Source organism: Jaculus jaculus, chromosome 3 (assembly GCF_020740685.1).
Source record: "Jaculus jaculus isolate mJacJac1 chromosome 3, mJacJac1.mat.Y.cur, whole genome shotgun sequence".
Lineage (NCBI taxonomy): Eukaryota > Metazoa > Chordata > Mammalia > Rodentia > Dipodidae > Jaculus > Jaculus jaculus.
The window spans coordinates 168,707,354-168,723,108 of NC_059104.1; the positions used below are offsets into that span (position 1 = coordinate 168,707,354).

Genomic DNA, 15,755 nt, shown 5'->3' on the forward strand with positions numbered 1-15,755 from the left:
GAGCCCCACTTCTGATGACAGGCCCTTCAACCTGACAGAGGCTTTGGTCCCTCTTTCTCAATCCCATTAGCTCTTGTTTATTCTATCTCCAAATACCGTCCTTTTCTCTCCTATGTTCCTGTTCCAGTTGTGCACGCTGGTCTTTACCTAGACACAACTGCCTCGCTATCTACCATCCATGCATCCATTTTTGTTTTTTCAAGGTAGCGTCTCACTTTAGCCCAGCCTGCCCTGGAACTTGCTCTGTAGTCCCCGGTTGGTCCCGAACTCACAGTGATCTTCCCTACCTCTGCCTCCTGAGTGCTGGGATTAAAGGCGTGCGCCACCACACCAAGCACAACTACCTCTCTATGATTGGCCCTGCCTCTAGTGTGACACCCACTAATCCATCTGCACATGTTGCTGTGGTGACTTTGGAAACAAACAAAACTCCTCTGCTCTTGTCACATGTTTAATAGGAAACACCCTGCTGGTACCTTTTCTTTTCTTTTCTTTTTTCTTTTCTTTTCTTTTCTTTTCTTTTCTTTTCTTTTCTTTTCTTTTCTTTTCTTTTCCTTTTCTTTTCTTTTCTTTTCTTTTCTTTTCGACATAGGGTCTCACTCTAGCCCAGGCTGACCTGGAATTCACTATGGAGTCTCAGGGTAGCCTTGAACTCATGGTGATCCTCCTACCTCTGTCTCCCGAGTGCTGGGATTAAAGGCGTGCGCCACCATGCCCGCCTTTGCTGGTACCTTTTCAAAGCCTTTATTCCCTCTTTTCATCCTTGCACCAGTTCTGATTTTCAATCTCCGGGGCTGGTCTCTGTGGTCACCTCTAACTTAACGGAGTCATCTTCCTTCAGCCCCTTCACCAGGTGAGGTTTCAAGGCTTATCATTCATTTCTGTCCCCAAAGTCCCACTGGATCCTTAGTCCAGAGGAGGTGCTCAGGGTCAGTGAATGAACATTAGGACCTCAAGAGCACAGTGCCACCCAGAAGTCAGGTCCTGCTCCCTTTGTGTCTGACTCCTCTGACTCAAGAGCCCTCCCTTCCCCATCAGGTCTATGGCTGTCTCCTTCCTTTCTATGGAGGGTTCCCCTTGGACATCCTTCAGTGTATGACAGAATGGCGTGCTTCCTGCCTGTGCTGCAGTTCCTCAGTCAAGGGTCCTGGGACCCCTCGTGACCCCTTCCTGAGTTTCTATCTGCTCATCTGTAGGCTGTGCAGGACACTGCTATGGCCAGCAAATGGCAGGTGCTCATTAAGGGGATCAGAAGTCCTTTTTCTGTTGGGATGTGGTGGGTGTTCAGTAGAATTAGGATCAGAAGACAAGTATGCTGCCTCCCCCCCTCCACGCACACACAAAGTCGTGGCTGTGAGCAAGCCATCCCACGCTTTTGTACTTTGGTTACTACGTCTATGCTAGATGGATGCTGGACACGCATCCTTGATGGACAGTACTTTGCACAACACTTGACATAAAAGCCAACTAACGTTTTGTTCATTCTTGGTCTCTATAATGTTCACAGGCCTCATTTCTCTGGTTTTCTCCTCCTGGATTTTTTTTTTTTTTATTTGAGACAGAGAGAGACATAGAGAGAGAGAGAATGGGCGCTCTAGGGCCTTGAGCTGCTGCAATCAAACTCCAGACACACGTGCTACCCTGTGCATCTGGCTTACGTAGGTTCTGGGGAGTTGAACCTGGGTCCTTAGGCTTCGCAGGCAAGCACCTTAACCGCTAAGCCATCTTCCTCCTGCTTTTTAAATCAGGTTTCTGGGCCCAAATAACTTCTGTCCAGGGTCCTTTGTATCATTTAGGAGGAGTATGCTGTGGAAATAACTTGGGTTTGAACTGTCACTTCTGAGCCACATAAATATATTGGTGTATCCCTACCAGTAAAATGAACATAACCACACTTATCTCATAGGTCAAGTACATTAAATGGGGCTCAAAATTTGATTAAGCTTCACTTGCTGAACAAAACTGGAGTGATTCTGAAAGCCACACAGGTGATCATGCTGCCCTCTTGTGGAGGAGGTGGAATATAGCCCAAAGGCTCCTCACAGGATTGGTTATAGGAATCACAACTTCTCCAACATTAATGTACTTGAATGGCGATGATGAGCTCTCACTCTGTGGGTGTGGAGTAAGGAAAAAACCTGCAGCAAGCCACCAAGTGATGCTGATGCCAGTGGCTTCTGGACCACTTGGCATAGGGTGGGAAGATGGCTGGACATGGCAAAGTTACACACCCCCCCAAACCCAAGTACAAAGCTGGGGATGGCCATACGTGGGTAACACCAGTCTACAGGGTGGGGTGTGCACACACAAATTGGAGAATCAACGGGGCTTGCCAGTGGCTCTGCGTTAATAGAGGGACTAACTAAGTGCTTGTCATGGGCCAGTTCCTGGGGTATCGGTTGACCTACCTTACCTTCTGGGGTCCTCTAGGCCCTGTGGTAGGCGCTCTGCCCCCTTCCACACGAGGAAGCTGGAGGCTGTAGTACAGGAGGCAGGACAGGCTCGTGGGTGCTGACGTAGAGAGCCTGGTCGGGGGAGCGCCTGGTGCTCCATAGTACAGTCTGGGGGGGGGGTGCAGGGCGGGGCACGAAAGTAATCCAGGGGTGAGATGAGGCGGCCCAGGCCAGGGGGCACTTGTGGGACGGGAAAGCACATAATAAAGAGTAGACAAGACTTGGTGGCAAACTGGATATGGGAAAAGGAAACAGGTCAGGGGAGTCTTGGTGTCCAGTGTGGACACCTGGAGATGTGCCCTCTGGCTGAGCTAGGAACGGCAGGCCCAGTTCTTGGAGACCAGATGCGGGGGCTTTCAGTGATCTGGGAGAGACACGCGGGGGGATGGACCGAAGGGTCTCAAGCTCAGAAGACGGTCTGGGCTGTGGGTAAAGCTTGGTTTTTGCGTAAGTGAGGCTGTCAGTGATGGAGGTCACGTCAATACACAGTCCAGCTCTGGGCCAATTGAGGACTAAAATCCCAGTTTTCTGGCCTACTGTGTGGAATTGGATCCAGGGAGTGGGCCAAGCCTAAGTTACTGTAAGGGCTTTTGGGAAAGGGCGTTCTGGAATTTGGGGGCAACTAAGCCCAATGTATTGCTCCCCTGCACACAGATCAGCAAAAATAAGGACAACTCCACAAGTGAATAAAGGTTGGGAGATATTTATTTATTTCTTTTAAACAAGGTCATAAATAGCAAAGAAACAGAGTAGGCCCCTGACTCTGGACCGTGCAGCAGAACAGGGATAGAAAGTTGTTGGGTGAAAGATGGAGAGGGCTACGGATCACCTAAGACAGTCACAGAAACACAGGCTTCAGGAGACTGCCTCTCCCTGCCCGTGGAATTGGCGTGCGTGGGCAGCAGGGGGAGGCCGCAGGGCTGTGATGGGGCAGCTGGACGAGGGCAAAGACTGAGGGTGCTAGGCTATAATGTCCCTATGTAGAATGACAAGGATACCACAAATAGCAACAAGAAGCTGTGGGTCTACAAGAGGCAAACAGGCACTCTGCACACCTCCAGGAACCGACTATGAAAATGGTTAACTCTGATTATTAAAAATTCCACTGGCTTTATAGAGCCTGTGGATTTGTGCATGGGCTGTATTTAACCTGGGTTGTTCTGTGGCAGATGAGGGCTCAAGAGGCCCCTGGAGCAGCCTGGCCTCAGCCCAGGGCAGGTGCCCAGACATGTGGGAGTGGGACAGTGGCTCACCCAGATGGGAGGCCATGTGCTTGGACTGCTGGACCTGGTTTGCAGGCTGGTCTCCTGGGATGCTTACTATCTACCACCCCTCCCTGAACCTACCGCTGGGGTCCTGGCTTCTCTAGATCTTCTGAACCCGGGAGAGTGAGCCTGGAATAAAGGTACTTGACTGGTGTTTTATTTGAAAGAGAAAAACAAGGACTGCCATGTGCAGTGTCCACCCTATGAGGTAGGGCAGGACCATGCCAAGAACAGTCTCAAGGAATGGAGGTCCCTGAGCCTGAGACTTGTGGGCCCTGGTGCACTGCCTGATGCCAGGAATAGGGACCCAGGGTGGGGGCAGCTCTGGAGGCGTCACCCTAGGCGAGGCAAGGCAGGGAGAACACACAGGAGAGTAAGAGCTGCAGATCCTGGACTGGGCAGGCCAACACTGGCCAAGGGTCCTGGAAAAGAATGTGTTTTTTGGCAGAACACACGGAAGGTTGTGTACATGTGGGAAGCCCGTCTACAGGGAGCCGGCGTCACGTGGCAGGGCAGAATGGTGAAGAGGAGAGAGCAGCATCACAGTGGCCTCTGGTACGATGTAGTCACAACAGAGCTCGATGTAGAGGGAGGGGGGACAGCAGGCCACTAACAGCCAGGAAACACACTGTCAAGAGTAGAAAGAGAAAGGAAACAGGTAACCATCACCAGCTTTGCCCATCTCCTGCAGAGTGCTCTACGTAGGGCCCAGGAAGGCCCCTGCCGGTCCGGTCTCGTCTCCTCACAGCCCACCGAGGGCAGGGCAAGGCCGCGAGTCTACTCCTAGAAAACTTTTCTGGATAAGGACTGATTTCTGCCTCATCTGCGAACTGTGCACTGCAGTGGGGGCAGGGGATGAGGCGTGGCAGTCACAGCTCAGCAAGACCCCAGATGACACAGCCCACATCCAACCAAAGCGGCTTGGAGGGTCTACGCGCGGGGGGACAGAGCCACGGTGTTCCAGGCCAGGCAGGGCTAAGGCAGAGACTCAGAGCTCTGCAGATACTTGAGTCTTGGGGTGGACCAGCTCTACTGGGCTCACACCCCCCTGTATCCTTACCACTGGAATCCTCCGATGGGCTCTGCAAACCTGTTCCGGATCAGGAAAGTGGCAACAGCTTCGGCTACCTGGAAAAGGAAGAGGCCCTGAAGGTAAGGGCTTCGCTGGAAGGTTGGGCCTGCTGGCTGTGATCTGTCCCAGCAGGCTAGGCAGCTTGAGACAAAGGGAGCTGGGCTCACTTCTGCTGTGAGATAATAAAGTACCTTCTCCCCACGGGAGGAACCCTAATTCCTAGCTGGGTCCATCCCCACCACCCTTCTCCCACATGCCTTTAGGGGAAGGAAGCAGCAGATCTTGAGCACAGGGTGTGGAATGAAACAGGAAGGTGCTATCCGTTCCTTGGTCCAGACACGCGGGCTAAGATAGCAGTGTCCAGGGAGAGGCTGGGGGCTGCCCAGGCTTGTGCCAGCTTCTGTGAAGCCCAGTTACTGCCCTGTCTCCTCTAAGCACCACTCACCTTGTCAGGAGCATCCTCATGGACTGCATGGCCACACTGGGGTAAGACCTGCATCTGGAACTTCCCTGGGGAGGAAACAAAGGCAGGGGACCTCAGAGACCTCCACTCACCACGTATGCAGTTTCCAGGAGCCAGGACCTTCCCCCCAAACTCAGTATTTATTTATTTCAGTTTTATATATTTATTTATTTATTTTTGAAGTAGGGTCTCACTCTAGCTCAAGCTGACCTGGAATTCACTGTGTAGTCTCAGGGTGGCCTTGAACTCATGGTGATTCTGCTGATCCTCCTATTAAAGGCATGTGCCACCACGCCCTGCTAGTTTTATTTATTTATTTGAGATACAGAGAAGTGGACAGAGAGAGAGAGAGAGAGAGAGAGAGAGAGAGAGAGAGAGAGAGAGAGAGAGAGGGAGGGAGAGCGCGCGCACGCGCGCGCAAGCGAATGGGTGTGCCTGGGCCTCTAGCTGCTGCAAAGAAACTCCAGACACATCAGCTACCTTGCATATATGTGTTATGTAGGTTCTAAGGACTCAAACCTGAGTCCTTAGGCTTTGCAGGCAAATGTCTTTATTGCTAAGCCATCTCTCCAGCCACCCCTACCCCAACACTTTAGACACATCTACCAGTCAGAGGATAATGTTTAATACTTGTGTAATTGTAACCTTGGATCACTCATTTTCCCTTCATTTCCTTCTTCTAAACCTACACAGTGTAATTTATTTTGGCAAGGCCCACAAGAAGCAACTCCTGTCCTCACAGGCTTTACAGCCCAGGAGGGGAGTCAAACACAGAAACCACCGTCTTTTATTTTATTTATTTATTTAATATTTCATTTATTTATTTGACAGAGAGACACAGAGAGAGAATGGGTGTGCCAGGGCCTCCAGCCACTGTAAAGGAACTCCAGGTGCATTCGCCCCTTGTGCATCTGGCTAACGTGGGTCCTGGGGAACGAACCTGGGTCTTTTGCTTTGGAGGCAAACGCCTTAATCGCTAAGCCACCCCTCCAAGCCCCCGTCTTTTCTTTTTAAAAGGATTAAGTTTTGCATGCATGAGCATGAGTGTGGTATATGGCATATGGTATATGCACAAGTATGGGCCCTTGCGGTGCCCTGTAAGCTTGCCTGCAGAGGCTAGAGTGGAATGTCGGGTGAACCACTCCATCGCTCGTCTGGTCTTGTTTTGAGGTCAATAAGGCACTCGCTCAAATAAGAACAGGTGGAGGAGTAATGGAGCAGAATGCCTGATACTCTACCCCAAGAGCAATGGAGCAAACACCTGACTACTCCGGCAACCAGACAAGTACATGGGAAGCCTCAAGGGCACACATGTGCATACACACACACACACACACACACACACATACACACACACGAGAAAAAAAGTTATAGTACCAGATCATGGTCTAACCTAAGGACTCAGGATTGCAAGGACACAAGGATCTGGGGACAGAATTTTATAAGTCATTCTAGAGACTCTGGAGCCTTTATAAATTCGTGGAGAGTTTAAGGATGGATAAATAAACAGTTTCCTTTGAGAGACATCTAAGTAGAGACACCTAGCAAGTGGGCCTGGACTGGACCTCAAGAGAGGAGGAATTATTTAACTCTGGCAGAAATCAGGGTATAAATGAAATACTACTTAGCAATAAAAAGGAATGAACTAGCCAGGCGTGGTGGTGCACACCTTTAATCCCAACATTCAGGAGGCAGAGGTAGGAGGATCACCATGAGTTTGAGGCCACATTGCGACTACATAGTGAATTCCAGGTCAGCGTGGGCTACAGTGAGCCCCTACCTCAAAAAAACAAAAACAAAAAAATATATATATTTACATATATATGTAATATATGTGTATGTGTGTGTGTGTATAGGGCTGGAGAGATAGATTAGCAGTTAAGGCACATGCCTGCAAAGCCTAAGGACCCAGGTTTGATTCTCCAGGTCCCATGTAAGCCAGATGCACATGGTGGCACATGCATTGGGAGTTCATTTGCAGTGGCTGGAGGTCCTGGTGTGCCCATTCTCACTCTCTCTCTAATAACTAAATAAAAAAATAAATGGAAGCCATGAAATTGCCCATGGAGATGACATAGAGAAGAAAGAAAGTTAAGAACACAATCTGAAACCTTGGTCTTGAAGTTGGCGCCTTCTCTTCCCATAACCGCACTGTGACGCTTATTGGCTTTGCCCTCACCGGTGCGCCACTCCCTCTACGACATCCCAGAACTCGGAGCCCTCGCCCGCCACCACTCTCCGCTGCTGCCCACCGCACCTGCGCACGGCGCACATGCTCCTCACACCCCGCGAGGCTGACGCCTCACATGGAAAGCAAACTTATCTTGCTCACAGTCAAAAATTTACTAGGAAAGCAGTATTTAGAATCCATGCCCCCCAACTCTAAACTCTTTTTTTTTTTTTAACCACTTCATCACTGTGGTAGTTTGAATAGATGGCTCCTGATATATTCAGTGTTTTATTAGTTTGGATCTTCAGTCACCTGGCTGGAGGGGGTGTCACTGGACAGTCTAGCCCTAAGGTGTGGTGGTGGGTTTGAAATTCCAATCTAAAGATATGCAAAGTATGTCTAGCTAGAGTTCCTAAAGTATGCTGGGTGGCTTTTAGCTTGGAGCTTCTCTTCTCTCTCTCTGCTTGGCCCTTTAAGATGGGATCACTTTCTGCCATTATGGGACTTCCCCAGGATCTGTAAGCTTCAATAAATATCTCTTCCTCCTAACTATGACTAGTTCTAGTTTGAAATTTCATCTCAGTGAACTTGAAGCTGTCTGCTACAACCATGTATCTTTTTAAAAAATTTATTTGAGAGAGAGAAAAAGAATGGGTACGCCAGAGCCTCCAGCCAAATGAACTCCAGACACATGTGCCACTTTGTGCATCTGGCTTACATGGGTCCTGGGGAATTGAACCTGTGTCCTTTGGCTTGGCAGGCAATCACCTTAACCACTAAGCCATCTCTCCAACACTACTGTGTATCTTCTAAACAGACTTTATAACCTTGGAGACCTACATTATATTATACATTTCCTTTTCCTAAGAAAGTCTAGTAGGATAGGCTGGGGAGATGGCTCAGCAGTTAAAATATATTTATTTAGCCCAGTTAAATAAATGCATTTCTAAAAAATTGTAGCAGTCACCAGGCGTGGTGGCATATGCCTTTAATCCCAGCACTCGGGAGGCAGGGTAGGAGGATTGCTATGAGTTCAAGGTCACCCTGAGACTACATAGTGAATTCCAGGTCAGCCTGAGCTAGAGCAAGACCCTACCTTGATAAAACAAAAACAAAAACAAAAACAAACAAACTAGCAGTCATAAAAGTATTGATCAAAATTCAGATTCACAATATCATAGAATTATGAAATACTTTACAATTTTCAAATACATTTTAATCCTTATAACTCTGAGACAGATAGTGCCATTCTCAGTTTTAGATGGAAAAAAAGAAAAATCAGTATAGAGACAAGGGAAATTGCTCATGCTGTGTGTCAGCACAGAGGGAGAGGTTAAACACAGGTCTGACTCTAAAGTTTGTGCTCTCTCCATTCACTTCAAAATCTAAGAACAGCCGGGTGTGGTGGCGCATGCCTTTAATCCCAACACTTGGGACGCAGAAATAGGATCGCTGTGAGTTCAAGGACACCCTAAGACTATGTAGTGAATTCCAGGTCTGCCTGGACTAGAGTGAGACCCTACCTCGAAAAACTAAAAAAAAAAAAAAAAAATCTATGAACATCAATTTTACATGACTGCCCATTTCTCTACCCTCAAAAAAGATCCAAGGGCATAATTTTGGGATAACTTACCCTGCATCTGGCCAATGGTAAGATCTTTATCCAACCGATCAACACCTAAAACAGAACAAGAGAATCTTTGAGTAGTTCATTAGAAAAGGCCCTATAAGGATTGTTACAAAGTTGTAAAAATGGTAACATTTGGGATGGTGAGATGGCTTAGTGGTTAAGCCTAAGGACCTGGGTTTGATTCCCCAGTACCCACATAAAGTCAGGTGCACAAAGTAGCACATGTGTCTGGTGTTTATTTGTAGTGGCTAGAGGCCCTGGTGTGTCCATTCTCTCTCTGTCACAAACACAAATACACACACACACAAACAGACACAAACACACATACAGACACATGCATACACAAGTATGTGCAGCAAGTTATCTATTGAGCCATCTCCCCAGCCTGTTTTACTGTTTTGATTTTCATAATACTCAGGATATAATTATACTAATGCATCGAGCTTGAGGAGAAGTACTTGGGCTTGACCAGATACAAAGGCCAAGCCAAAATCAGGCCATCCTGATTGGGTGTGTATGCTCACTTATGTTTAGGGGTTGGGTGTGGGGAGGTTAAGAGCACAGGTAAGTGAGGTGGTCTTGGAACTCCCTACCCATTTGGTTAGTAGTTCTAATGAGGACATATGCAAATGACAACATACTCACACTTTAAAAAAAATTTTTTTTTGTTCATTTTATTTATTTGAGAGCAACAGACACAGAGAGAAAGAGGTAAAGAGAGAGTGAGAGAGAGAGAAAGAGAGGGAGAGAATGGGCATGCCAGGGCCTCCAGCCACTGCAAACAAACTCCAGATGTGTGCGCCTCCTTGTGCATCTGTCTAATGTGAGTCCTGGGGAATTGAGCCTCGAACCGTGGTCCTGAGGCTTCACAGGCAAGCACTTAACTGCTAAGCCATCTCTCCAGCCCAACATGCTCACGCTTTTAGAGACTGAACTGCGTCCCCTACAACAGACCTTGAAGTCTTAATACCCAACGTAACTCTGTTTGAAGATAGGGTTTATAAGAAAGTATGTAAGTGTGGTTAAATGAAGTCATAAGGGTGAGGCTCCAATACAATTAGATGAGTGTCCTTTTAAAGAGAGGCCCCAGAGAGCACCCAGTCTTTCTTTCTCCAGGTATGTGAAAGCACACAGAGAAGGGAGCAGTTGGCAAATCAAAAGGAGATCCCTGAGCAGAACTCAACCTTACTTTGATCTTGGGCTTTCAGCCCCCAGACTATAAGAAAATACACTGCTGTTGTTGAGGCCAATCAATCTATAGTACTTTTCTATGGCAGCCAAGCTGGCACTTTGTCTCTCTCTCCCTCCCTCTATCCCTCTCTCTCTCTCTTTCTCTCTCTCACACACAACTTACCAGCCAAGAGCAGCAATTTAGGAATAGGACAACTGAGAAAGAGATTGGATAAGCCTCGGAACCAGCCATCCCAGTACTTTTCTGTTTTTGCCAGTTCAATCCTCCAGGTATATGGATGGTCTTTCTTGGTCTGGAAGAATGAAAGTAAACTCTTGAGTGTCTGAGGACAACCCTTACAGAAACAGGATAAAAACTAGGTCCTTGAGGGAAAAAAAAGGGAAGGAAATTAACACTTATTAAGAATCTGTATTGAAGGACAAAAATCACAAGATCATCTCATTAGAAGCAGAGAAAGCATTTGACAAAATCCAACATCCCTTCATGATAAAAGTCCTACAGAGACTGGGAATAGAAGGAACATATCTCAATATAATAAAGGCTATTTATGATAAGCCTACAAGCCAACATATTACTAAATGGGGAGAAACTGGAAGCTTTTCCACTAAAATCAGGAATAAGACAAGAGTATCCACTGTCCCCACTTTTATTTAATATAGTTTTGGAAGTCTTAGCCATACTATTAAGGCAAGAGAGACACATAAAAGGGATACAAATTGGAAAGGAAGAGATCAAGTTATCATTATTTGCAGATGACATGATTCTATACATAAAGGACCCTAAAAACTCTACTAGCAAACTGTTAGAGCTGATCAAAACCTACAGCAATGTAGCAGGATACAAAATAAATACACAGAAATATATATATGCTAGCAACATATATGCTAACAACAAACACACAGAGGATGAAATCAGAGAATTACTCCCATTCACAACTGCATCAAAAAAAATAAAGTACCTTGGAATAAACCTAACCAAGGAAGTAAAGAATCTATACAATGAGAACTTTAAAACACTCCAGCGAGAAATTACAGAAGACACTAGAAAGTGGAGGAACATCCCTAGTTCCTGGATTAGAAGAATCAATATTGTGAAAATGGCAATCTTACCTAAAGCAATCTACACATTTAATGCAATCCCTATCAAAATTCCAAAGGCATTCTTCATGGAAATAGAAAAAATAATCCAAACATTCATTTGGAATCACAAGAAACCTCGAATATCTAAAATACTGAGCAACAAAAATAAGGCTGGTGGTATCACCATACCTGATTTTAACCTATACTACAGAGCCATAGTAACAAAAACAGCGTGGTACTGGCACAAAAACAGACATGTAGATCAGTGGAACAGAATAGAAGACCCAGATGTAAGCCCAAGTAGCTACAGCCACCTGCTATTCGATAAAAATGCCAAAAATACTCATTGGAGAAAAGACAGCCTCTTCAGCAAATGGTGTTGGGAAAACTGGATATATATCTGCAGAAGGATGAAAATAGATTATTCTCTCTCGCCATGCACAAGAATTAAGTCCAAATGGATTAAAGACCTTAACATCAGACCTGAAACTCTGAAACTGCTAGAGGAAAAAGCAGGGGAAACCCTTCAACATATTGGTCTTGGCAAAGACTTTCTGAATACAACCCCAATTGCTCAGGCAATAAAACCACAGATTAATCATTGGGACCTCTTGAGATTACAAAGATTTTGCACTGTAAAGGACACAGTCAAAAAAGCAAAGAGACAACCTACAGAATGGGAAAAAATCTTCACCAGCTATATATGAGATAGAGGATTAATATCTAGAATATACAAAGAACTCAAAAAGCTAAATAATAAGGAATCAAACAAGCCAATCAAAAAATGGGCTTTGGAGCTAAATAGAGCATTCTCAAAGGAAGAAATACAAATGGCATATAAGCATCTAAAAAAATGTTCTACGTCACTAGTCATCAGGGAAATGCAGATTAAAACTACATTGAGATTCCATCTCACTCCTGTCAGATTGGCCACCATCATGAAAACAAATGATCATAAATGTTGGCAGGGATGTGGAAAAAGAGGAACCCTTCTACACTGCTGATGGGAATGCAATCTGGTCCAGCCATTGTGGAAATCAGTATGGAGGTTCCTAAAACAGCTAAAGGTTGGCTGGAGAGATGGCTTAGCGGTTAAGCGCTTGCCTGTGAAGCCTAAGGACCCCGGTTTGAGGCTCGGTTCCCCAGGTCCCACATTAGCCAGATGCACAAGAGGGCGCACGCGTCTGGAGTTTGTTTGCAGAGGCTGGAAGCCCTGGCGCGCCCATTCTCTCTCTCTCCCTTTATCTGTCTTTCTCTCTGTGTCTGTCGCTGTCAAATAAATAAATAAAAATTTAAAAATAAAAAATAAAAAAAATAAAAACAGCTAAAGGTTGATCTACCATATGACCCAGCTATAGCACTCCTAGGCATATATCCTAGGGACTCATCTCATTTCCTTAGAAGTACATGCTCAACCATGTTTATTGCTGCTCAATTTATAATAGCTGGGAAATGGAACCAGCCTAGATGTCCCTCAACTGATGAGTGGATAATGAAGATGTGGCACATTTATACAATGGAGTTCTACTCAGTGGTAAAGAAAAATGAAGTTATGAAATTTGCAGAAAAATGGACGGATCTGGAAAGGATTATACTAAGTGAGGTAACCCAGGCCCAGAAAGCCAAGCGCCACATGTTCTCCCTCATATGTGGATCCTAGCTACAGATGATTGGGCTCCTGTGTGAGAAGGAAAATACTTAGTAGCAGAGGCCAGTAAGTTAAAAAGGAGATATAAAGGGAAGAGAAAGGAAGGGAAGAGGGTACTTAATAGGTTGATATTGTATATATGTAATTACAATGATTGAGATGGGGAGGTAATATGATGGAGAATGGAATTTCAAAGGGGAAAGTGTAGGAGGGGGAGGGAGGGAATTACCATGGGATTTTTTTTATAATCATGGAAAATGTTAATAAAAATTAAAAAAAAAGAACCTGTCATATCCCAGGCATTTTAATATACATTCAATCCTTGTAAGAGTCTGGAACAGGTCGTAGAAAGTTCACCTTCAGATAATTATTAATTTTCTCCTTTCTCCCCTCCCTTCCTACATTGCCTTCTATATCCTTCCTGGCTCACTTGATTTTATTGCCTCAACCTCCCAGGCAGATGGTACTCCAGATGCATGCCATCATACCCAACTACTTCTATTTTAGTTTAGTGAATTTAGGAAACTTTCTTAAGATCAAAGGTAGTTAACTGTATAGCCAAGATGAGGCTTTTTTTATTCTAGGGGGAAAAACGAACATATCAAAAGAATACTAAGACCACACTAGTAAAAAATGGTTACAATATGGTCAATGAAAGAAACAAAGTACAATGTATCATATAAATTGATATTAGTATCGAAAAATGAATTAGGTAGGAAAGTTTAAGTTAAGCTGGTTTTTAGTTAGAGTGCTTTTAAAAATATGATTTATGATAATGACATAAAACTCTAGTAACTCTAAAAAGAAAATATGAATGTTATATCTTGACAGAAAGCACATGGGTAAACAAAGAAGTGATTCTTTATATTTTCTTTTTTTTTGTTGGTTTTTCGAGGCAGGGTCTCACTCTGGCTCAGGCTGACCTGGAATTCACTATGTAGTCTCAGGGTGGCCTCGAACTCACGGTGATCCTCCTACCTCTGCCTCCCGAGTGCTGGGATTAAAGGCGTGCGCCACCACGCCCGGCATGATTCTTTATATTTTCTTGTATCACTTAAATTGGTCAAATATTATAAATGAAATAACTGGAACACTGACTGCATCAATCACGATTGAAAATGTAGATGTGAACATGAAACAGTACCGTACCATGTTTAAAGATCAATGGATGAGGGCTGGAGAGAAGGCTTAGCGGTTAAGGCGCTTGCCTGCAAAGCTAAAGGACCTCGGTTTGATTCCCCAGGACCCACGTAAGCCAGATGCACAAGGTGGTGCATGCGTCTGGAGTTTGTCTGCAGTGGCGGGAGGCCCTGGTGTGCCTTTTTTCTCTCTGTGTCTACCTCTTTCTCTCTCTCTTGTTCTCTTTCCCTCTCTCAAATAAATAAATAAATAAATTTTTAAAAAGATCAATGGATGATTAAGCTATCCACACTACCAGCTGGGTATGATGTCACACACCTTTAATCCCAGCACTTGAGAGGCTGGGGTAGGAGGATTGCTGTGAGTTCGAGACCAGCCTAAGACTACATAGTGAGTGAATTCTAGATCAGCGCGAGCTAAAGTGAAACCCTATCTTGAAAACCCATGCCCCCCCAAAAAGAGATATCCACACTACCCAAAGTTATCCACAGATTCACTGTAATCCTATCAAAATTTCAATAGCAGAAACATAAAATGAAAAAATAAAAAATAAATCTCAACAGCATTTAAATTTTTTTTAGTCTTAAAATCATATGTAATCCAAAAATACAAGGAAGGAATAATCAAAACAATTTTCTAACGACAGGAACAAAACTACAATACTCATACTCCCTGATTTCAAAACCATTACAAAGCTATAGAAATTAATGTTTGGGATTGGCAATATAGCTCAACGGTAGAACATTAGCCTAGCATGTGTGAAGCCTTATGTTCAATTCCTAGAACCAAAAAAAATAAAAAAATAAAAATGTTTAGTTCTTGAATAACCCTGTAATCACATAGTGAATTCTAGGTCAGTCTGGGCTAAAGCGATACCCTATCTCAAAAAAAAAAAAGTACTCTCTTTGCTGAAAGTGGCATCTTTTAACACAAAGGAATAAGTTTCCATCAAGTTTATTATCTGATATTAGTAAGGTGCTTATAGTTATCCCAGAAAGTCTGTTACTTATAATCACTAAACATTTCCAAAAAAGTAACTTTCCAGTACTATCCTCACTGTCTAACCGCTAATCAAGTACTCACTGCTCACACAAACCTGAGTAAATGAAATTCATGCAATTGGTTTCTGACCTTAAAACACACAATTCACTTGGGATCTGGTTTTTACATACAGAGAGCACAATAAGAATCAGCTTTATCAGGAGATCACAGCATCTTTAAGTGTGGCTCCACTTCCTAACTTCAGTGCACATGCGCACAAGGGGGCGCACATGTCTGAAGGCCCTGGCATGCCCATTCTCTCTCTCTCAAAATAAATAATAATAATAATGAGATAAGGGCTAAGTTGCCATAGTGATCTAAACTGAGGTCAGAAAGCTTTCTCAAGGAGATAAGCTTTGGTCAGTGGGGAAGATCTTGATAGACTAAAACAGGTAGGAAAAACAGTTTTTCTACAGAGAAAACCACTGGAACATAAGAACTGAGGTGAGAGGGCTGGAGAGATGGCTTAGCGGTTAAGCGCTTGCCTATGAAGCCTAAGGACCCCGGTTCGAGGCTCAGTTCCCCAGGTCCCACGTTAGCCAGATGCACAAGGGGGCGCACGTGTCTGGAGTTCGTTTGCAGAGGCTGGAAGCCCTGGCGCG

General features: G+C 44.9%; 1 protein-coding gene across 1 annotated transcript in view; it reads right to left on the reverse strand.

Annotated features, from left to right (window-relative positions):
* Positions 1 to 3,140: 3,140 nt before the first annotated feature.
* Positions 3,141 to 15,755, reverse strand: part of Ppme1 (protein phosphatase methylesterase 1) — a 52,081-nt gene continuing 39,466 nt past the window's right edge. The window contains exons 10-14 of the mRNA XM_004656279.2: positions 10,408 to 10,537; positions 9,057 to 9,101; positions 5,236 to 5,300; positions 4,779 to 4,846; positions 3,141 to 4,346 (exon numbers count right to left, since the gene is read on the reverse strand). Of these exons, the coding sequence (XP_004656336.1) occupies positions 4,328 to 4,346; positions 4,779 to 4,846; positions 5,236 to 5,300; positions 9,057 to 9,101; positions 10,408 to 10,537 (327 nt within the window). The 3' untranslated portion in view covers positions 3,141 to 4,327. The remainder of the gene's footprint in view (positions 4,347 to 4,778; positions 4,847 to 5,235; positions 5,301 to 9,056; positions 9,102 to 10,407; positions 10,538 to 15,755) is intronic.